Source organism: Protopterus annectens, chromosome 12.part0, assembly GCF_019279795.1.
Source record: "Protopterus annectens isolate FY-2018-M chromosome 12.part0, PAN1.0, whole genome shotgun sequence".
Lineage (NCBI taxonomy): Eukaryota > Metazoa > Chordata > Ceratodontiformes > Protopteridae > Protopterus > Protopterus annectens.
This window is the reverse complement of record NC_056746.1, coordinates 80879992-80905344: the sequence shown is the minus strand read 5'-3', so window position 1 is coordinate 80905344 and position 25353 is coordinate 80879992. Positions and strand designations below refer to the sequence as shown.

The 25353-nt window shown below is 39.3% G+C and overlaps 1 protein-coding gene across 3 annotated transcripts in view; it reads left to right on the top strand.

Annotated features, from left to right (window-relative positions):
• LOC122816354 (Grid2 interacting protein) overlaps positions 1–25353 on the top strand; it is a 1236636-nt gene that overhangs the window by 1092244 nt on the left and 119039 nt on the right. For all 3 annotated transcript variants that reach the window (XM_044089096.1, XM_044089095.1, XM_044089093.1), the window contains one exon: positions 17938–18134. In XM_044089096.1, coding sequence (XP_043945031.1) covers positions 17938–18134 — 197 coding nt within the window. The remainder of the gene's footprint in view (positions 1–17937; positions 18135–25353) is intronic.

The following is a 25353-nucleotide window of genomic DNA, read 5'->3' as shown; positions in this document are numbered from 1 at the left end:
TTGCTGGTTGTGATACACTCATGGCAGAAGGACTGTATACTGAAAGGCATAATAATGTGGCAAGACTGTTGCACTGGGGATTGTGCAAACTCTGAAATACAGAAATAGCTGAGAAGCACTGGAAACATGAACCACAAAGCATTAAAGTAAGTGATGAAATGTACATCACATGGAATCACCCATTACCGACAGTTGAAAGAAATAGATGCTAGAAACCAGATATAGTAGTCCATAAAAACAGACAGAAGTAGCATTGCCCATTGAAACTGCTACACCTAAATATTACAGTGTCTCATGTTCAGACAAAAACAAATTCTTAAAATGTCAAGATTTGCAGGCAGAAATGAGCAATGTGGAAGAAAGATACCCAGACAGTTCCAATAGTAGTAGGAGCAATACGTCTAATAAAAAAATAATCGGCAGTTGTATTTAGATATGTTACCAATACACATAACTCTGTAGGAATTGCAGGAGTCAGTTCTGGGAATATTGCATGTGCTGTGAAAAGTACTTTTGGATAACAAAGATTGAAACAATACTAATTTCATGAATTGCAATTATACCCTGACTTAGGAATGGGGCCCATTCCCATCATGATATTAGAGATCCAAAAGATATGGAGTTAAACAAAAAGGAAATCATCTACGATATCATATCATCCACAGAAGTAGATCTTCCTTGATAGATTTTTATACTGTCACTGGATATAGGTTACTCAATAATTTAGGTAGAAGTTTTTTAGTTGTCCAGCTTCACAAAAATGCTACTCATACTTGTTTTTATATAATTATAAGTACATGGTGGTTTTAGAATAGCAAATAAGAATCTACTTAAAAAACTATATATATATATATATATATATATATATATATATATATATATATATATATATATATAGAATAATGTCCCACTAAAAGGAAGATGCAAATACAAACTCATTATTTTTATGACACTAATATTCTGTAAACTGCAATCATGTTGTAGAATAAACTTGTGCATTTTGATTTACCTCTGGAGCTTTTCTTTCTGGGTCTCCATTGAAAATGGGTTATTCTGAGCTCAGTTGGATTATCCCAGCACTACTCATGTGGTGGACAGGCTAGAAATGGTGTAGGAATTGTGGTGAGACAGAGGCTTCAGAAGGCAGTGAGGGTTATCATCAGAATTAATGACAGACTCCTGGCAATCAGACTCCAGTGTAATCATAGCGCAGTATTCATAATCTCAGCCTATGCCCCACAGCAGGGTTGTGACAGTGAGGAAAAGACTGCATTTAGACAGCAGTTGCAGGACCTACTAGATAAAGCAGGACAACATGAATTGGTGTTGATAATGGGTGACTTAAATGCACATATCGGGATAGACAGAACAGGATATGAGGACTGCCTGGGTCCACATGGGTGGAGCAATAGGAATAAAGAAGGAGAAGCCATTCTAGACTTCTGTCTGGCAAATGGCTTGATAGTAGCCAACACATGGTTCAGAAAGAGAGACAGTCACAAGATCACATACAAGAGTAGCCAACATGCAACTCAGGTAGACTTCCTCCTAGTAAGGAAAAGGCACTAGGATAGAATCCATGATTGCAAAGTCATCCCTAGTGAAACAGTCGGTTCACAGCATAAACCAGTAGTTGCCACAATCAGCTGCAAGCAGTGGTCAGAGAAGGCTCTAAGGTCAACAGAGACCAGGCTGAAGACCTGGAAGTTGACTGGAGAGAAAGTACAGCAGTTCAAGGAATTACTCAGGGCTCTAGCACCCCAAGAAGAGGAGGAAATAGGTAGAGTTGAAGAAGAGTGTCAGCACGTAAAAACAACATGTGTTAGGACTACAGAAAGGATATGTGGCCGAGCCAGGTATGGAAATAAGGTACATAAGGAAAGCTGGTGGTGGAATGCAGAAGTGCAGGAAGTAATCAAAAGAAAGAAGGAGTGCAGGAAGAAGTGGGAGATTGAAAAGACTGACCAAGCTAGGAAGGACTACTGGTTGGCTAACAAAGAAGCTAAGAAAGAAGTTGCAATAGCAAAGAATAGGGCATCAGAGGCACTCTATCAGCTTCTGGAAAGTGACTCAATAAGGGGCACAAAGAAACTATACCAGGTTGCAAGGCAAAGACAGAAAGATAAAGAAGATAGTCAGACATCCTTCATAAGGGATTCCAGCAACAACCTGCTTACCAGCCCACAGGACATCAAAGGCAGATGGAAGGAGTATTTCCAGCAGCTTCTGAATGAAGAAAAACCCACAGAGGCGGTACTGCCCCAGAAACAGCCTACAATGAGAGTAGAAGAGGAGCCCAGCTTAGAAGAAGTAAGAGCAGCACTAAGGAAAATGAAGTCAGGGAAAGCAGCAGGCTCAGATGAGGTCACAGCAGATATGATAAAGATGCTGGGTGAGCTAGGGGAGAAATGGCTCCTGAGGGTACTAATTGCAGTGTGGAGAGAAAGGCGTATCCCAGATGACTGGAGAATAAGCATACTCATGCCAGTGTACAAGAACAAAGGGGACATCCACAACTGTGGACAGTACAGAGGCATCAAACTCCTACCACATTGCATGAAAGTTCTGGAGAGGGTGATTGATAAATGGATACGTAGAATAGTAGAATGTAAGATGGGAGATGAACAGTTCGGATTCAAATCAGGATGCAGCACAATTGACCCGATGTTTGTATTGAGACAGATACTTAAAGAAACTAGAGAAGAGGAGAGAGTCAAACTGGGCTTTCCTAGACTTGGAGAAAGCATATGACAAGGTCCCAAGAAAGCTGATCTGGGCAGTACTGCTGTGGTTTGAAGTCCCAGAAACATTGGTAGAATTAGTACAGGCTATGTACAAGGACCCAGTGACTCAAGTACGAACAGTGTTTGGCCTCACTGAGGGGTTCCCAGTGGGAGTGGGTGTACACCAGGGTTCAGCTCTGAACCCACTGCTGTTCATACTGGTAATGGACTACATCAGCAAACAGGTTGGAGGGGTCAGAGCAACAAAGCTGCTGTATGCAGACAATGTGTCAGTACAGGCAGACTCTAATCTAGAACTTCAGCAAAGGATAGGAGAATGGAATGCAAATCTGAAGGCACATGGGATGAAACTAAGCACAGATAAGACAGTGGTAATGGCAGCAGATTGGGGAAATCAGAAGAAGCTGAGAATAGAGATAGATGGGAAGATAGTGGAACAGGTAAACAGCTTCAAGTATCTGGGAGGGGTGGTTGAGGAGAAGGGTAGTCTGAATGAAGAGGTCAAAGCTAGAATCAGAGGGGCTGCAGCCAACTGGCATAGAGTATCAGGTGTAGTCTATGACAGAAGAATGCCAAAGAAGCTGAAAAGTAAGGTGTACAAGACAGTGGTGCGACCAGTACTACTATATGGTACAGAAACCTGGGCAGTAAAGGCAGAACAGTTGAAGAAGCTAGAGGTGATGGAAATGAAGTGCCTGAGAAAGGTGGTAGGATGCACACTGCAGGACAGGCGAAGAAATGAGGACATAAGAGCAGAAGCCAAAGTAGCTCCAATTGCAGAAAAGATCAAAGAGAACAGATTACGATGGTATGGGCACATGTGTAGAAAAGCAGAAGACAATCTGGTGAGGGAGATTTGGGACAGACAGGAAGAAGGTAAGAGGAAGCGAGGGCGTCCAGCAAAGAGGTGGATGGATTGTGTGAAAGAAGATCTGCGACAGTCAGGCATGAGTGTTGAAGAAGGCAGGAGAGTGGCACTGAACCGAGAGAGTTGGCGACAGTTAATACGATACCCCGACCCCATGTAAATGGGAAAAAGGGGGATGATGATGATGATGATGATGATTGGATTATCCCAGCAAACAAATGAAATAAATAAATAAATATTTCAAACATGGCTGCACACCAGTAAATTTGTGCTTGAATATTAACAGCAAATATCCTGACTAACATTTCCATCAATAAATTGTTTTGCAGAAGCCTCAATAATTTTTCCCAATGGTTCATGGATATATATGTATATGAAAACTGTAATGTTTCTTTTTAGAATATTTTTATCACAGATGGCAAAGCCAATGTGATTTCTGCAAGTAATCTGTAAACCCCTTTAAAAGTTAAGTTTTATGCAGTTCCATAAGCCATTAATTCATTAAACAAAAGAAGCATGTTCTTCTGTTGGCCTCACTGTAAACCTTATGATTGACTTTAAAGTTCAGATTTATAGTATAATGGTTTGTAATCTGTCAAAACATGTAAATACTGTAGTGCAGGCATCACCCACTATGTCAAATAGTGGCCGGCTGTTTGAAACATCATACAGGATTTATTACACCCATAGGCTCCTGCAGGATTTTTTGCAGGGGGTAAAAACCCAGATGCTAGAGCTCCAGGGTATATCCATATACTTGCGGATAACCAAAAATTCCTGCCACATCCCATACTGTAATACAGAAGCTGACAGCGTCTCTGCGGATTTATAGTGTTATGAAAAAAGACCTCAACGGACTGTAATACTGAACTCCCTAATATAAAAATTATAAAGTTTTTGGCTAACTGTAATTTTTAAAAACAAAAACTGAACATACTATATTATTGTAAATTTAGGTCTATGACTTTGTGTGAAGCTGGCTCAGTATTTTCACTTATTCATTATTTATTTTATTTTTTTGATACCCCCCTTAATCCATTCAGTCTAGGGTTTAGAAAAGTCAGATTCCATCGTAGCATTCATATGCACTGTGTGGTAAACATGAACCCACAAGCATAATTCAGACAACCGGTGGGGAAGCCACCAATCCATTGCAGAACAAACATGAACCCACAAGCATAATTCAGACAACCGGTGGGGAAGCCACCAATCCATTGCAGAACACCCCCTCCCCAATTGCATCTCATTCTGAACAGCATTTATCATTCGGAGTCTTAAAAAGTCCAACTCATTCCACACAGAAAGGGCCTTTAGTGTTAATAATCCTTATGTTATATCAAACCATATTATAGTAAACTTTCAGTTAACTGGCACCCACAGGGACTGGTAGATGCCAGATAACTGTAGTTTTTGGTTGTTTGAGAGTTACTATTAAAAACAGGCCTGACTAGTATTGTACCCTATATATTTGTTTGGGTGACTTTTTCCTCAAGTTGGGAGAGAGGGAATTTTATTCCTATCTTTCTTTCTAAAACTCTAAAAATGTAAGGTATGTTTCTGTGTGTGTGGGGGGTACAGAACGTGCAACACATGAAAATCGTACTGTATTTGTATTTCTTCGATATTTTTTGCTGGTTGCTTGAGAGTGCCAGTTGCTTGAGTCCCGGATAACTGAGAGTTTACTGGATGTCATCAGACAAACTGCAAGAATGAATAAGGTTATTAACCATGAGCATAGCTCTCAAGTCAGTCAGGGACCTTCATCCACTACTTTGGTGACAACAGTTAAAGCTTAAAATTTGCCTGTGATTTTGAGCCTTTCACACTTTCTCCCTGATTCTTGCCCTAAGAGCTTGAGAGATCAGAGTATACTTTAGACTGCCCCTTTTTTGTGTCATATTTTTGGCCTGTTCCTCATAAGATTTGTGGTTTTCTGGCAAATTTATGAGGATTTCAAAACTTAAATAATGATAGACATTTGAGTTTCAGTCATCTGTACTTCATATCCTTCAGAAAATGCATGCTAATGCAAAATCTGTTATTCTAGCAACTAAGCATATAAGAATAATGTATATTATACTTCAAATCTGTCCCTGGTTCTGGGCCTTTGACCTTTCTCCTGACCCATTACGTTTTTGGCTTTGTCCCTTCAGCAATAAGGTTTTGAGGTTTAAATAAGAATTGTGAGCAAAAGCTGTTTACCACTCACAAGCTCAACGTTCTGCATTTTTTAAAATTTGTTCAATTAAATAAAACAGAAGTACAACAAAAACTGGGCAACTTGAAAACAGTCCACAGAACTGCACTGGAGTATTCAACAATGTGACCATTCTTAATTAACAGTAAGTAACAGTGAAAATCATAAACTATCACAAGATGGAATGAAACAAAGAAGTGTCAATTGTAGTATAATAAACAATTTAATTCCTTTATTACCAAACAGAATGAAAACACTTATTATTTTTTACAACTGACACTTTGTTGTTTCATTCCAACTTTTGATAGTTTATAGTAAATAGTGCAAAACACCAGAGTCAGATCATGGTCAAATGGGGTTCTAGGAAGTGTAACAGAGTGGGGTACCCACAGAGCAGCCCCTCCTGCAGCCACCCCCTACATTCTCAGCAGCAGCCCCCTCCATTATTTGGCTATTTCTCCCCAGTTTCCATTAACACCGTTCAAACCTGTCAGTGTACATACTGTTTTCTTATTTACTTCTACAATAACTACAGATATTGAAATTTTATAGCACAAACACTGAGCCATTTGTTAAACAAACAATACAGTCTCACAATGAAACCAGACTTAGCATGAGCAGTAAACTTCTCTGCCCTTCAAACTCACATTCATTGAAATGGCATGAAAACCCACATTCAAAGAAAATGCATCTGGACAGTGGAGGATTAAGTTTACCTTTGTACTGTTTTCAAACCATAGGCTCCTTGCACACATTTTTAGGGACATGCATACATATATGTCTTCTTTGATTCTCCTTCCTGATTGTATTAAATTATATTCCTTGTATAATACAGCAGCACTTGTTAGAATGTGTTTTAAATGTGTAGTTTTGAACATTGTTCTAATAAGCAATGAAACAAGATGCTGTTTGTCTTTTCAGCTTTTCCCGTTTAGGAGTGACCACAGCGGAACTCCGGTCCTCTAATGATTGGCAGTAGATTTTTTATGGTGCCGAGTTGCCAGCCTGATGCCCAACCTTCAGCGAAGGCACGCCCATTCACGCATGTCTTTTGGAGGCCACTCGACTGCAGGGAGGACATGCAGACTCCACACAGAAGGCAATTCAGTCGTGAATGGAACAGGAGAACCTCTTGCTGTGAGGCAACAACCCTACCGCTGTACCACCACGGCTTAAGCAATGAAACAAGATGTATTAACCAATAATGACAAAAAATTTCAACCATAAAAGGCCACTCAAACTTCTGTTACTACTATCCACCAATATCACTAAATACAATAAGCACAATCTCTGCAGAAGTAAAAGTCATCTGAATAATTCCACATTAAAAAGATCTGTAACTAATGAAGAGGTTGCTACTGACAAACAGCTTTACATTTCAATGTTTCATCTGCAAATTCAGTGCCTGTCTCCCTTGACGAATTAATTGCCTGTGTTACATTAAAAAATATTGGGAATCTGGTAATGTTGCAATAGGGAGCAACTGACAAACTGATAACAGATTCATAGTTACTAGGCATCTCATACAAAGGAGGGCATAATCAGGAGTGTAGAACCCCTATAACCCCTTAAAATGCATCAAATAATTGGCAGTCAAAGGGGCATCGCAATATCAGCACTTCGTCTACATGAGCAACAGTAAATGTTTTTCCCCTGGAACTCACAATTCCATGAAAATTAACCGAAACTTATAATCCCTTGAAATTGCACTGAAACTGATAATTCCCTGAAAATGTACTGAAACTGAAACTCACAATTCTGTAAGCAGTCTGGTAGGTTGTGCAGAGGATTAGGGCTCTTGTCTCCTGTAACCAAGTTGCAGGGCCAAGCTTGATCAAGTTAATTGACTAACCTGCTTCCCCATAACTAGGGCATTGCGTACCATACCTCCATATCCCTCAACCTCTTAGCATAAGAAATATGGGCAAAGCCTAAAAATAATGGGGGGAAAGGCCTAAAAATATGAACAGATTTTAAATATTGCTCTTATAGATTTATAAAGTTTCTGGAATAACAGCATTGGCCTTAGCATGAATTTTCTGAAGGAAATGAAGTCTGAAACTCAAACGTGTGGCATTGTTTACAAATGTTGCAGAATAGGCCAAATATGAGGCAAAAATGAGGACATTCTGCAAAAATCTGGACAGTTGAGAGGTATGCATACCTCTCACCCCTTATTGCAAGGAATCTGGACAAAGGCTGAAAGAATGGTGATACGATGGCCCAAAATAGAGATACATTTTAAATATTGCTCATTTTAACTTAGATAGTTGCTAGAATAACAAGATGTATGTTAGCATGTATTTTCTGAAGCATGTGAAGATTGAAACCAATATGTTATTATTTAGTCTCTCCAGTCTTCCTTGATTTTCCAGAAAACCACAGATTTTATGAGAAACAGACCAAAGCTATGAGACTAAATCTGGACAGTTGCATAGCTCTTATCCTCTTAACAGAAACAAATATGGACAGAGCCAAAAATAATGGGGTACAAAGACTCAAAAATAGGGGCAAATTTTAAATATTGCTCTTATAAACGTAAGCTGCTAGAATAAAAGCTCTTCTGTTACCATACATTTTCTGAAGGATATGAAGTCTGAAACTCATATGACTGTCATTATTTAGTGAATTAATTCCTCACTGATTCGACACAAATTTTATGAGGAACAGGCCAAAAATATGAGGCAAAAATCTGGATAGTCTGTAAAAATCTGTACAGTTAAGAGGTTTGTTAAACACACATACACACACACACACACACACACACACACACACACACACACACACACACACACACACACACACACACACACACACACACCTTCTCTCTTAGCAGAATGGCCACTTAACTTCTCTCTCCATGGAATGGCCAGTTTAAATTCTGAATGTGAGTGGCATCCATGCAACGCATGCATGGTCCTCCTTTAAGGAAAATATGCCACCACTGCTGAGTGAAGAATTTTTTGTTTTTTGTTAAATGTCAGACCCTCCTAGCCAGCAGATGTAAAAGTAAGTGGAAGCTCCCCTTCAAGCTATGGTTCCTGCGCAAATTTTTTTTTTAAATCAAAATCCGGGTGCACTTGCACCCCTTTGCACCTGCCTGTGGGTGCCCATGATCACACCTTTTACTCACCTCTTAATCAAGCGGAACTGTCAGTGTCAATATGTTATACATTTGATAACATGCTTGCTTTCTTAATAATTTTCTTGTATAAGGGAAACAGCTAATTAGATTTTTCTGATAAGACTCAAATGCATGCATTTAGGGATTTCAAACCCCAATGATTTGCCAGAAAACCACAAATTTTATGAGGAACAGACCAAAAAATATGAGGCAAAAATCTGGACATTCTTCAAAAATTTGTAGAGTTGAGTGGTATGCATGCTTTAAAGTTTAAAAAAAATGATGTTCTCTGGAGCAACCTTCCTCATGTAGGAGTCTGAACCCTCTACACACTCATGTGTACACACATACACTCACACTCGCATATATAGACTTGTGCACACTCGCATACACACACACACACACACACACACACACACACACACACACACACACACACACACACGTTCTGTATTTCTGTACCTCTGACATCTCATTTCTGAGGCACCGCATTGTTTCCTAAAACAACATCAGAACCAGGAGCTGGAGGCACAGTTTATGACTATTTTTAAAGCCCCCTCACCCTATGGATCCTGCGATCTTGCATTCGAACCCCTTTCAGAGGGCATATTTCCTCCTTAGGCCTTTCTTTCTTAAATGACTTTTGTATGGCTTCTCTGTTCATACACAAAGAGAAATTGATTGAGCATCACTGTACCACAGGAAAAAAGAAGATACATGATATAATGTCAAATGTGGTTTCCCCTTTGCAAATCATTGCAGGTGCAATTTCTAATTGTGTGCCAGGAAAAATTCCCTTTTTAGGGACATTTTTTCCTTCTTTGAGTTGACGTGTCTACAGAATTTAGGGGGGGGGGTTTCTTTCTACAAAAAAGCAAGAAAAAAGATTTATTTTCACCCTTTTTGGGTTTTTTTTTTTTTTGCATTTTTTGTTGTTCTTTTGAAACGTTGACTCTCAGGAAGTTGGTGGTTTATAGTAATACCGTTTTGTACACTATTATGTCCAAAAAAAAAACATTTCTGAAATGAGGCGATAGGGTTCTGGAGTTAGACACCAGGGAATATTTATGTTAAGTTTTGTTAGATCCATGAAGCAGCCCCCTTTTAGTATCTCTTCACCCATGACGTGAAAGAACTTAACACAGTAGAACTTTTCTGGATTCACTTCAGTTCCAATTACATGAACACATTAACACGAACGTAAAGGTCATCTTGACATAGTTGGGAATGCTGACCGAGTAACTGACAAGTTTAACAGATTTTACTAATGTATTTGCTACTGCTTATAATATGGATTTCACTTTGATCAAAACAATTCTTTTTGACAATTGAAACATTTTAGTAAGCAACCCAGATCTTTACAATGTGGTGGATACTGGTCTGATTTGTGTTAGTAAAAGGGACAGGAATCTTGAATTTCATTAGAAGAATGGGGTATTTCTAACAGTAAACACAGATCAAAAATCTGCAGTACCTTCTCTAGTGAATGCTGCCAACAATATGGATGTATCAGCAGAAAACCTTTGTTTTTGTTAGCTCACATAGGTTAAAACTACAGGTGTCAGCTGTAAGCATGACTATTGCTGTGCAACTATTCTTTATGTAACTTTAGAGAACCAGTGATCTGTAGATCGCATCCTGATTGGAGAACAAATGTTCTCCAGCAGGTTATTAATGTAGAAGTAATGCCTACTGAAAAATGAGTTTGCCACTTCATAGCAGCATATCAAGCCGCCGTGGAGCTTGGACAGAAAAAAAACTAATGGACGCCATTATTTCATGTTCACTAACACTAAAATAATGGCAGGGCAAAGCCCCAAAATAGGGACACATTTTAAAAATTGCTCTTAAAAACAACAGGACTAGTGTTACCATGCATTTTCTGAAGGATATGAAGTCTGAAACTTATATGTGTGTAATTATTTAGTGACTTCAGTCTTCAGTGATCTGCCAGAAAAACACACATTTTATGAGAAACAGCTCAAAAATACTAGACAAAAATCTGGACTTTCTGTCAAAATGTCAAAGTGTATAGCTGTCAATCTGTTATGTCTTGTATCAGAGACAAAGACCCCAAAAGGGGACACTTTAAATATCGGTACTATTGTCTCGGAAAGTTGACAAATTTAGAGAACTTGAAGTAGAATGCAGTTTCTGAAGTTAAGCTGCTTAAGTGCAAAAGCTACCTTCAAATGTTAGGTATTGCAATTCTCACCCTTTGGTCTACAAAATACAGAACTCTACCTCTCACAGAGCAAAATATGACGCAATGGTACAGTGGTAGCATTGTTACCTCACAGCAAGAGGTTCTCCCGTTCGATACTCGGCTGGGCTTGGGAGTGCCTTCTATGTGGAGTCTGCATGTCCTCCCCGTGGTTGGGTAGCGTTCGAAAGACATGCGTGCGTAAACGGGCGTGCCTTCGTTGAAGGTTGGGCGTTGAGCTGGCACCTCGGCCTTTCGTAAAAATCTACTGCCAATCATTAGAGGACCGGAGTTCTGCAGTGGCGACCCCTTACTTGGAAAAGCCAAAAGACAAACAACAACAACAACAACTAAATGCTTATATTTAATATTCATTTTGTCAGGCTCACAAAATGTTCTTTTGATAAATTAATCAATATTATTTACCATGCATATTTGTTAAAACAACATTGTTAACAATGAATGTGTGTTCGACCCTATTAGTGTGGAACAACATAGAAGTGGAACATTAAATCTCAGAATGAGAAAGGTGTTTCATACTATGATACTGTTAAAAGGTTCATAGGTTCATACTAGGCTATCTGCCCTAGGGCATTTATAAGCCTAGCCAGAGTGTGTTTGGCTTTCGCCACCCATTTTAAATTAATTTTGCTATGCCCTTTTTCGAGGTTAGTATACTGTGCCTCTGTCTAACAGTGACACAGAAGTGATACCCCGGGTAAACCTACGATCTCCCATCCACTCATCAAGATTCCTCTTGAAGAGAGTCAATGAGGGACTCTGCCTAACCTGGACTGGGATTTTATTCCAGAGTGAAGGGAGCCTCTGGGTTATGAATCTGTCTCTCCAGCATGTCCTATTTATTTCAGTGCTGAGGTTCAAGTCTCTCGAGCGCGTAGCTCGATGGGATTTGGATTTCCTGAGGTGCAGCATGTCCATTAATTCCGGGTTGGACATGGCTTTATACGTCAGGCTCAGATCACCTCTAAGCAGGTGGTATGCCACTGAGTAGAGCTGGAGTTTCTTTAACCGGGCAGCATATGGCATCTGTTTGAGCCCTTTGATCCTCTTGGTGAGGTACTTTTGGGGTCTTTCCAGTTGCTGCAGGTGTCTGGTAAGGTACATCCCAAAAGGGGCATTGTACTCAATTATGGGCCTGATGAGGGATGAGTAAAGAGGCACAATAACCTCCCCTGATCTAGATGTGAATCCCTTCATGATTAGGTGGGCTATATAAAATGTTTTCTAACCACTGTGGCCACGTGGTTGTCAAATGAGAGATTGCTATCAACTTGGGTCCCCAGGTCCCTAATTGCTTTTTCTGTGCTTAATGGATTACCACCTATGTGGTAATTTGTGGGCACTTTGTTTTTGCCAAAGGGGATGACTATACACTTTTTGGCATTTAGCTTGAGGCCATGGCTCTGGCACTAGTTGTCTGTTTCTATGAAGCCCTTTGGGAGGATGCTTGTGTCGGCTGGAGAGTCGATTATGGCGCCCAGTTTGCAGTCATCTGTGAACTTGGTCAGCCACAGTCCTTCCATGTTGGCCTGTACCTCTGAGAAATATATACTGAACAAGAGAGGTCCCAGGACTGAGCCTTGTGGGACGCCACTTGTAACTGGTTTGGAGTCTGACATGGCTCCAGCAATTCTAACCATGTGGGTTCTGTCCTTGGGCCAGTTTGCAGCCCATCTAGTGACATAGGGGTTTATATTTAAGCTGGTGAGCTTATCTATAATGCCAGAGTGGGGTATTGTATCGAAGGCTTTTGCGAGGTCCAGGTAGGCTGTGTGGACCACCTTCCCCTCGTCAATGGCCTTGGTGACTGTTTCAAAGAAATTGACCAGGTTTAAGAGGCAGGATCTGCCCTTAACAAAGCTGAACTGGGTAGGATCCAGTGTCTGTAGGTCCCCAATATCTTTATTTATGAGGGCTATGATGATCTTTTCCATAACTTTGCAAACCAAGCTAGTCAGGCTTATGGGGCGATAGTTTCCAGGATCCGTTGAGGCACCACCTTTGTGGAGAGGGACCACTGTTGCTGTACGCCACTCTTTGGGTACATATCCTGTAGTAAGGCTGAGATTGAACAGTAGTTTTATGTTTGGGTTTAGCTCTTCTTGGAGTTCATGTAGGACGGAGCCTGGGACACTGTCTGGTCCCATTGATGCTGTGTTTTTTGCTTTAGAGAGGGTGGCTCTTACCTGAGCATCTGAGATGTCGGGGGGGCAGCACTCTGATGGGATAGATATTTGCCCTTTTGGTGGGGGGGGGGTTGCTCTGAACCTGTCAGCTAGGATGTTGGCAATGTCTGTGGGTTTGGTGTATTTTTTGTCATTTTGGACTAATTCTGAGCATATCTGGGAATTCCCACCCAGGTTCCTAACATAACTAAAGAAAGCCTTGTGATTATCCTTAGTGTCCTGTGCAATTTTTCTCTCGAAGCTGGCCTTAGAAGATTTTATGAGTGCCTATAGTTTTTTGCTAATACTGATCAGAGATGCCTTCCCTTTTTGGGATTTTGCTCTATCATGTAGTAGCTTCCTCCTTCTGTTGTATAGTTTGTTTATGGTTGGGGTCCACCAGACAGGACGTCTGCCTTTGGAGGATTGGGTCTTGGTTTTATTTGGGATTGCATGATCCATGCATTCCTGAAGGTGCTCATAGAATGCATTTATAAAGGATTCTGCGGTCTGGGCTGTATTTTCCACAGGCCCGGGGGCTTTGAAGGATTCCACTTCAGTTTTGAGGAGTGTGAAATTTGTTTTAGAGAAGTTTTTCACTGTGGTTTTCTGGGCAGGGGGTGGGGTTGGGATGTGAATATCCAGTGAGATTAGTTTATGGTCTGATCTTACCAGTGAGGGATACACTTCTGGTCTGGAGCATAGAGTCCCCATGTTGGTGATGATCAGGTCCAGTATGTTTTCCCCTCTTGTGGGAGTGGTAACAAGTTGTTCCATAGCATTTGAGTTTATAAATTCTCGGAACCTTTGAGCTAGGGTGTTGGAGCTAGAGTATTGCTCCCAGTCTATGTTTGGGTATCACTGTAATCACCCATCCTTACTCAAAATGTCAACGATTTTAGAATCAGGCAGAACAAATTCATGAGTCAAAATCAGGGACACCTGAGGGGTGAGTTCATTAGTATTATTCACTTAGAAACATGTTGAAATAAAACGATTTGGATTTGCATTCACAAGCATTTTATACGAGAAATAAAATGTGCATTAGCTATAATTACTAGTGCGGTTTAGTGACATTTAAACCTCAATGCTTAGGGGAAAAATGGCAATAGAGCAAAATTTAATCAGAGACACTAATCACTAGGCTACTGTCCAGATAAATGGGCAATAGTTAAGCTTATAGAATGACAGCTATAGCACTACCATAAAAATACCTGGACAGTGTTATATTTTGGATGTAAAATGTTACCTCTAGTAGCATTAACATATACTACAGCAAATTTGAAACATTTGGCGGAGGAAGTATTTTACATCAAAAACATATTAAACACACTATAGTACTTAAAAAAAAATAAGTAAGTAAAACACAGCAATTATACAGAGATCCCATTCTCTAAGTGCAATAATGCCCTCCAGAGTGTGTGTTAATGTGTAATTAATGCCCTTCCAGGGGTGTAATTACACATTAACACACACCCTGTCTGGCATTATTGCTTGCATATCCTGAAGCTGTTTCCTTGTTGTTTTACTAGCACACAAACTATTTATGAACATATATATATATATATATATATATATATATATATATATATATATATATGTTGAACTTGTCCATAAGCACATGAATGTTGTTTTTTAAAAATTCTGCACTGTGCAACAATTTTGAAAGGTGGTACACCAGGTTATATTGCGCCCTTGAGTCAGTGATTTAAATTCAGTACCAAAGAAAGCATGTGTATTAATGTTATGTTAACATTAGATGCTGGTTATCTCATTTAGCTCAATGGTCATTTGAGTATTAAATATATACGCAAGTTAAAACATCTTCTTCTTCTGGTTTTTCCCGGTTAGGGGTTGCCACAGCAGATCACCTGTCCGCTCATGATTAATAGTGGAGTTTTATGGTGGCAAGTTGCCAGCCCGGCACCCAACCTTCCACAGAAGGTACACACACACTCACTCCTAGGGCCAATTTAGAGTGTCCAATCCACCTACAGCATGTCTTTGAGAGGAAACCCACACCACCACAAGGAAGACATGCATACTCTGCACAGAAGGCACCCCAGCTGAGGATCAAACCGGAGAGCCTCTTACTGTGAGGTGGCAATGCTAACCACTGCACCACCATGGCCAACCATGCAAGTTAAAACCATTAAAGTGAAATTTTAGTCTGAGTTTGTGTTTTATATTAGGTGCACATTTTTTATTTATCTACTTTTCCACATGCATATTTTAAAATGTAACAAATCATCTGACATATTCATTTTATATATTTTTTTTATTTTAGAAATACTAACATTTTTAGGTTAATGTGCTTTACATATCTTAGCTGCTTACTGCTTTTTTCATAATTATATCATATATGAGTGTGTCCTAGTACTTAATTGGACTCCCTAGTATAATTTCTTTGTCCTAAAGAAGTCTCTTTACATACAGTTTTGAGACCAAAGTCCTAAATAAAGTTTCAGACTGTAAGCATGACATTCATTTGGCTACTGAGCAACATGTGCTAAGGATGAAACACACTTGAGGTGATTTTTTTTCATTACGTTTTACTTCAAAAAGAAAAATAACTTTTTAGTTTTTTTTTCGGTGACTTTTACACTGTAGCAATAGTAGTACCCCACAGAAGGAATAAGTAACTTCCTGCCCTCTTACAGATTCAGAATATTAATTTCAAAGCGCAGAAAGAAAAATGTCTTCTGGTGCTCAAAATATCTTCATATCTGATACCATGTAAAACATGTATACAGTTTCATGCTGCCAGTAATGGCGCAGAATCAGAAACTTTACTCAATTTACTGAATATTGGGTAGACGCTAGAACCTCATCTGTAATGTTAACTTCCTATTAAATATATCTCCCTATCACTATTCATATATGCTGCATGTGTTTATTTGGCAAGAGGGAAAGCTCCCTGCAATAAAATGTAAAAAGCTACATAAACATGTGCAGAAGTAGTCATAAAAACTTAACTTTAAATTATTCTTATCAGTTACAGCAATGGTCAGAAGATTATTCTCCTGTCATTTGTGGTATATTTATATAGAATACAGCTGTGACATGTTCATACACACGCACATGCATACACGCATACACACACTCGCACAGATATGTGCACATGTACGCACACACACACACACACACCCACACACACACACACACACACACACACACACACACACACACACACACACACACACGCGCGCACAGGCACACACGCATTATTTACTCTGCTGATCTTTAACTCAGCTGCTTCTGTTTCTGCTTCAGTGTAAAAGCAATGAAGTGATTCAAAAACACGTGAATCAGATTTCTCATTTTACAGTGACTGCCTGTTCACTTATGCCAACATTTATTCCTTTCCTGGTCTTCACTGGTAACTTTCCTTCAACTTTGTTCATTAGTTTAAGGTTTTCATACCTAAAGCATGCTTGGACTTTGGACATAAATAACTAATGGCAGTATTTTGGTTTTTGATTAACAGAGCATTAATCCCAGAAAACAGCAATCATGAGTCTTTCCATGAGTAATGAACTGTTAAGTATTTTGATAGCTAAAATATCAATACTACAATTAACCTGTGGGAACGTATATAACAATAAATGCTTACATCTCACATTTGCTCAGGTCTTGTCTCCCATTAACAAATCTCTTTTTATAAGAAGAGCATTAATTCCTTTCACTGCTGTATATGACAGTATTTCATCTCAACTACATAAAGCTGTTATGAATAAAAAGTAGGTACACTGGTTTATAGATAAGGTAGCTGCTTTTCAGTAAACATAAATACATAATTTATATGAGCCTTCCCTTACAGGGGAACTCTTGCTGTACTAATAATAGTGACAGACCAGTTGAACAGTTAGCAGAGCATGTGCATTTCTAAGGCCACCAGTTCTAGATGGTTTTGGCCATACATAAGGATGAATTACAATGAAAGCAAATTTACAACTACACAATGATTTATAAGTAAAATAAATTAATAAGAAAATAATGAGTAGATGATTTATACAGAATAAGATAGCAGGGAAAGGTGATTTAACTACAATAAAGTGCAAGAGAGCTGCCATAATATATGGAACTGGCACTCTTAAAATAAGACTTATGCTGCACAAATCCACCTGCACATAGAAGTGATGTGCATGATATACACACACACACACACACACACACACACACACACACACACACACACACACACACACACACACACACACACATTCACACACACACACACACACACACACACACACACACACACACACACACACACACACACACACACACACAAACACACACATGCATGCACACACACTCACACACACACACACACACACACACACACACACACACACACACACACACACACATAATTATGCCAGATGTTTTTAAGAAATAAAAGATGTACATTAATATCATTTCTTAAGCTTACAATTTACTGCCAGGTTTTTTTTTTATTAACATTGAGTTGAAGGATTTTAAGAAACATGTAACTCCACAATGATATCTTGCCCACATTCGAGTGAATGCTTGTTCCATTAGTAATTTAAGATGCTTCACTTTTGCAAACAGCTTTCACTAGTTATTTCAAATATTTCACTTTTATAAACAGCAATCCTTATAGCTCACCTTAAGCTATCACCTCCTGAACTGTGTCAGATTTTAATGACTATGGAGAACAGCCGGCTGGAGCCCACACACTTCAAGCAACTTCTGCTGTACGCTCCGGATGAGGAAGAGGTGAAGCAGTTTCAACATTACAAAGATGATCCAAGCAAGCTCAGTGAACCTGACCAGTTTGTGTTGCAGGTAATGCAATAATAATAATAATAATAATAATAATAGTAGTAATCATCATCATCATCTTCATATACTTTTAGAAGTCTGGCTAATGCATGGTTCTTCAGGACCTGCTGCACATTTTGCAATGGTGATTCACACTCTAGAGCTGCATTTTTCTCTTCAAGTGCAATTATATACAGCTGTTAAAATACTTTTCCAATCACAGACCTAATGACTGAACTCCACTACTTTGGTCAGCTATATTTAACCGTCTGTTGCATATATTCTTCCACATACTCTGTATGTAGAATGTCCAGATAGTAGTGACTTCTCCACAGCATATTTATGAGAGGTGGTATAACATATTACTTAACTACATCTTAAAGACATAAGTTTGATTCTCACACCCCCCATTTTCATATTGCATGATTTTGAACAAGACTCTTGACAAGATAAACGCTCTCAAGCCATTCACACAAACAGGTGGTTGTACTCACCAGATCTTACCTTGAAGTAAGGCAATGGTTTTGTCTGGCTGAAGACCATTAAATAAAATAAAGTAGTTAATAAAGGCTACCAAAGAGAGGACATGTTTTCATAGGATGTATTCTGAGTACTGCACTTCAGAAAGCCTTCTCCAGGAAAGGTGAATAACTGTTCAATGAATGATTGCACAGTTCCATTCTGGCCTAATAAATGCGAACTAGTGCTCCTCCTAAATCTAGGAATATTGCATCCAATAAAAACCTGTCTTACTTGTGAATCTAACCCATAGCCTATCTTGGTTAACAAGTGTCACTATGGTACCTCCATTTAAAGTACAAATAATCTTCATCATAGTTATGAAGACTTCTTAAACAGCTGCTGGAAAAGAAAAACTGTGTAGCAACATAAAATGCACTAATTTTTTTTTAATTATAAACCTTTCCCCCACAGCAACTGCACCTTTCCATTTTATCCAAGAAGAGATCCGCACACACACAATGACATTACAAGAATGCTTTATCTTAACATGCCAGTGTTATCGCTCACTGATGTGCCTCTTTATCAGAGTCAGTTACTGAAAGGAGGAAATAACACTGGTTTATGAAACTAAGTATTTTTTTAACTGTTATAGAATTCCTACCCATTGACTGCAGTAACCCAAACTGATACATAGACTCTTTTAGGACAATGGAGGGGTCCCGATTTAGCCAACAGTCAGCAATGCAAGTAATAACACTGGAGGGAGGTATACAGTTCTTAGAAAGAAAGAAAACCATTCCTTCTGTGCTCCAAGAGTGGTCAACATAATAATAATAATAATAATAGTAATAATAATAATAGTAATAATAATAATAATAAATATTATTACTAACAACAGCAATAATAATAATAATAAATATTATTACTAATAACAACAACAATACTACTACTACTAATACTGCTACCACTACTACTAATAATAATAAAATATTATCAATAATAATAATAATTATTATTATTATAATAATAATAAATATTATTACTAACAACAATAATAATAAATATTATTACTAATAACAATACTACTACTAATACTACTACTACTAATAATAATAATAAAATATTATTAACAACAATACTAATAATACTAATACTGCTACTAATAATAATAATAAATATTACTAATAACAGCAATAATAATAAACATTACTGATAACAATAATAATAAATATTATTACTAACAACAGCAATAATAATAAATATTGTTACTAATAACAACAGTACTACTACTACTACTAATAATAAAATATTAACAATAATAATAATAATAACAATAATAATACTGTTAATAATACTACTACTACTAATAATAATAATAAATATTATTACTAACAACAATAATAGTAATAAATATTATTACTAATAACAACAGTACTACTACTACTAATAATAATAAAATATTTTTAACAACAATACTAATAATACTAATACTACTACTACTAATACTAATAATAAATATTACTGATAACAACAATAATAATACTACTAATACTACTACTACTACTACTACTACTAATAATAATAATAATATAAATTCCTGTCCATTGAAACATAGCAGGGCCCTGCCCTTAAGTTACATTGAAATTATTTTACAGTGACAATGAGTAAAGCTAATGGCGTCAGTTTTATCCTTCTTTTACTGGTGGGTACATTTTAAGGTTTCTTAAAACTTTAAAAAAGTGCACTGCACTCTTCTTCTTTGTCCTGTATTTAAAAATTGACTCATTTGTACATCTGATACTCCATATCAGTTTCCTAGATATGACCCTTTATCCCACAACTTAATAGTATGAGCACACATTTTAATGTGCCATTTATGGCTCCTCTCCTCACAAAATATACCACTGTTACTTCATAATTCTATGAGATTTCATGCAGTGACTATGACCAGTTATTGAAACTGGTCCTCTAGCTGTTCCAAATGCTTGGTCCAAGATTATTTGTAATTGCCATGGTTATGATCCTACATTTTACCTGTTGAATATTTACTTATAACTGTACCAATTTTAAATATTTCAGGCCAAAACTATTAATTTGACATCTCTGTGCATGAACTTTACAAACAACTGCACAGGCATTGCATACTTCTGGCAACAAAATAGAATTCTATGGTTGCACTGCAAAACAACCTGTCTGGCAAAATTTAAGAAAGATTGCTGAAGATGTTAAAAAGAAGTACTAAAAACTGAAAGCTACATACTATAGTCAAGGGTACAGGGTTTGATTACTTCCACTTGCATTTGCCTACTGTGTGGCTCTGAGCTAGTTACTTAACCAGACAATGATCGCATGGACCTGTACAGTCATTCATTGAACAGTTATTCACCTTTCCTAGAGAACGCTTTCTGAAGTGCAGTACTCAGAATACATCCTATGAAAACATGTCATATCTTTGGTAGCCTTTATTAACTACTTTATTTTATTTAATGGTCTTCAGCCAGACAAAACCATTGCCTTACTTCAAGGTAAGATTTGGTGAGAACAACCACCTGGTTTCAGGACTTTATTTTCTGTGTTCAGAGCTATGCAGACCTTGCTGTGGTAGAGGGAAGTCCTACAGCTTACCAGTTGGAGTGGTGAGCATTGTACTGCCTATCTAACACTAGAGGAGTGGTTTCCAGCTCTGAAATTGCAATTTTATTAGCCATTTTGGGCTGATTTCTATCCCTTTCAACTTTCTGGTTTAAAAACACGTGTGTTTTTCACATCGTGTAGCACCGCGGAACTACGGTTAAACTATTCCAGGTGCTAGAAAATCTGCTCTTCAAATTTACACTTAGAAATAGCTGGTTTCTCAGTAGTAGCATTAAAATCTGAACCCCTGTGACTAGCACTTGCTCTAGAACCTGCTGGAAAGCACTAGGAAACCTTAAACTGATACAAGCACTCAACTCTCCTTATTAATAAGGAGAAATTAATTGTAGGCACAAAACAGCCTATAATTGCTAAGTACCTTGCAAAGGTAAGGGAAAACAGCTCTTGTATTTTACAAATAATGCACCTAAACAGGCATGTCCAAGGGTCAGCTTCCGTTTTTTCTCCTGTCCACCTGGTGAATCTGGGCATATTGGGGCAATGCAGCAACGGCCTCATGTACACAGACAACCCTCTCCTCCTACCACCCAACACTACAACCTGTGAGAGATGCACTTACATAGCCAAACTTTAAGCAAAGCTCTCTCCAGCCAAGATTGTGCTAGACAGTCAAGAGGAGGTTAACACTTGCACTACATCTCAAGCAACACATAGCCCTTCAAAACCCATACCATCAACACCCACACATAGCAACTCTAAACCCACATATGTGGAGGCCCTTAACATTAACCTGCCCAAGCAACAAGGACCTCCGAAGCTGAAATGAAAGCAAACACCAATCACAACCAAAGTGACACATAGCTCACAACACCATTGTGCCACCCAACAATAACGCCTAAGACAAGAAAATGTACCCAACACTTTAGTCATAGGCTACTCTATAGTCAGGCACACTGATGTCCCACTCACCAGGCTGAACAAGGAGAAAATTACAGTCAGCTGCCTGTCGGGTGCCAGGATCTGCCACATAACGCATGCACTCAAGTCACTCCACAACAAGTACAAATACAACTCTGTCATTGTCCATGTTGGAGTAAATGACTTGAGATGTACCTCCCTGGACTACATGAAAAGAGACATGGAAGAGCTCTCGGATCATGTGGCACAGGCAGGTATGACCCTAGCCCTGAGTAGCAGCCTGCCTTGCCCAGAATGATACCACAGTATAAGGACAAAATGATTAACTTCAACAACAGGCTAAGCTTCTGGTGTCATTCAAAGGGGATTCAGTATCTGTCTGCTTGGGATGACATGATCGACAGACCACGATGCTTTGCCAGACATGGTCTGAAATTGTCACTCCTGGGATTCAGATTACTGGTTAAAGCTCTTGCCACCCCTATAGTGCCTTTTTTAGGCAAGGTTCAAAGGACAAAACCACCACCGTTACAGATACAAGCATGCAACATCTGAAGGTAATGCTACTCAGTGCTATAAGTCTAAACCTCAAAATGCACTCTCTCGAGGCACTCCTAAAAATGGAGAGCATCGATATCTGTGCAGTAACTGAGACCTAGTTCAAGGCTCCAGAGAGTACCCCTGCAATACCAGGCTACAACTCTTGCCACACTTTTCGGCCACCAAACCAGGACCGAAACACTAAAGGTGGAGGAGTGTCCATATTCACCAAGGATATTCACACCTCCAGGCTAGTTGCCCAATAAAATGCATCTGAAATTCTCCAGGTGCAACTAACACTAGGTAAGACTCCAATTCAAATTGTAGCTTGCTACAGATCCCCCACCATGCCCAAGATTCTCACTACACCTTTCTAAACATACTGGAAAATATTAAGATACAACCAAACACCCTAATACTGGGTGATTTCAACTAGCCTGCCATTATCTGGGAAAACTACTCGGGTACCAAGACCTTTTCCCAACGGTTCTTGGAATTCATAAATTCCAATGCCCTGGATAAACTAATCTATTGTCCCACCAGGGGCTCCAATATCCTAGACCTGGTCATTATCAACATGGGAGATAGATGCTCCACACCAGTGGTCACCCTCCTCATTGGTCAGGTCTGGCCATAAGCTAATCACCCTTGACATCCACATCCCACTCCCACCCCCAGTAAGAAAACCTCTATAAAAAACTTCTCCAAATCCAACTTCATGCTACTCAAGTCAGAAGTGACAAACTTCATGGCACCCATGCAGACGGGACCTGAAAGTTCGACTTTTGAATCCTACACTAAGGCATTGTACGAGCACATCCACTCGTGCATGAATTGTGCCATCCCAAATAGAACCAAGACATTCTCCACCAAAAAAAGGAAGCCAATCTGGTGGTCCCCTGCCATAAACAAACTATACAACAGAAGGAAGAAACTGTTGCAGAAAAGAGGAAAATCCCTGGATGCAAATAACTCCCTTACCAGCCTCAGTAAGAAGCTGAGATCCCTCATAAAATCCTCAAAAGCAAGTTAAGAAAATAAAATTGCTAAAGATTCCAAAGACAACCACAAGGCATTCTATCGCTATGTCAAGAATCTAAATGGCAATGCTCAGATCTGCTCTGAGTTACAACATAATGGCATTAAATATACTGATCCCAAGGATATTGCCAATATACTTGCAGATCGATTTAGTGCCAACTTCACTCCCCTCTCACCCCCTAAAGGGCCCATCTCATTACCAAAAGATTGCCAAATTCTGGTAATCATGACCACACAGGTAGAAACCGCACTCTCTAAAGCTAAGAATACAGCATCCATGGGACCAGATGACATCCCGGGCTGTGTACTACATGAACTACAAAATGAACTGGCACCTCACCTAAGTGTCATGTTAATTATAGCCTCACCTCAGGCTTTGTGCCCACTGAGTGATGCACAGCTACAGTTATCCCACTCCACAAAGGGGGATCCACCTTGGATCCCAGGAACTACTGTCCCATCAGTCTGACGAGCCGGATCTGCAAGGGCATAGAACGCATTGTCATGGAATTTATAAACAAAGACATTGGCAACCTTCAAACACTGGACCCCACCCAGTTTGGGTTCGTGAAGGGGGGATCTTGTCTCTTGAACCTGATTGACTTCTTTGAATCAGTCTCCAGAGCTGTGGACGAGGGTAAGGAGTTCCACACAGCCTATCTGGACCTCGCTAAGGCCTTTGACACCATCTCCCACTCTGGAATCATAGATAAACTTACTAAACTGGGCACAAATCCATACGTCACTCAATGGGTTGCCAACTGGCTTACTGACAGAACCCAGGCTGTAAAAGTAGCTGACTCCAAATCCAGCTTCAGACAGGTGACAAGTGAAGTACCTCAGGGTTCAGTCCTGGGGCCACTCTTGTTTGGCATCTACTTCTCTGAAGTACAGGCCAACACTAAGGGACTCTGACTAACAAAGTTTGCAGATGACTGCAGACTGGGAATCCTCAAATTATGTGGATATTCTACAAAAGGGCCTTACAGAAACAGACGCTTGGTGCCAGAGCCATGGGCTCAGGCTTAATGCAAGAAAGGTATAGTTATCCTCTTTGGGAAAAACCATGTACCCATGAATTACCACATAGGTGGCAGTACACTAAACACCGAAAGTGTGATGAGAGACTTAGGGACACAGGTGGACAGTGGTCTCACCTTCGACAACTACATTGCCACAACATTCAGGAAATCCTTCTATGTGGCACACCTCATCACTAAGGGCTTTTCATCCAGAAAAAAGGAGGTCATTGTCCCACTGTACTCATCCCTCATTAGACCCATTATAGAGTACAACGCCCCATTTGGTATATACCTCACAAGACATCTGCAATAGCTCGAAGGCCACATAAATACCTCACTAAAAGAATCACAGGCCTAAAGCAGATGCCCTATTTTTACTGTCTAAAAAAAACTCGAGCTATACTCTGTCGCATATCGTCTACTCAGAGGTGATCTCTGCTTAACATACAAGGCCATGTCAAACCCTGAGCTGTTGGATATGCTCCACTTAAAGAAATCCCAATCCCTCAGACCCACATGCTCCAGGGATCTAAACCTTGTCATCACAATGAACAAAACATGCTGGAGGGATAGGTTCCTGACCCAGAGACTCCCCAGACTCTTGAATGGACTGCCCATGCATGTCAAGCAGAGTCCCTCTTTGGACCTCTTCAAGAGGAACCTTG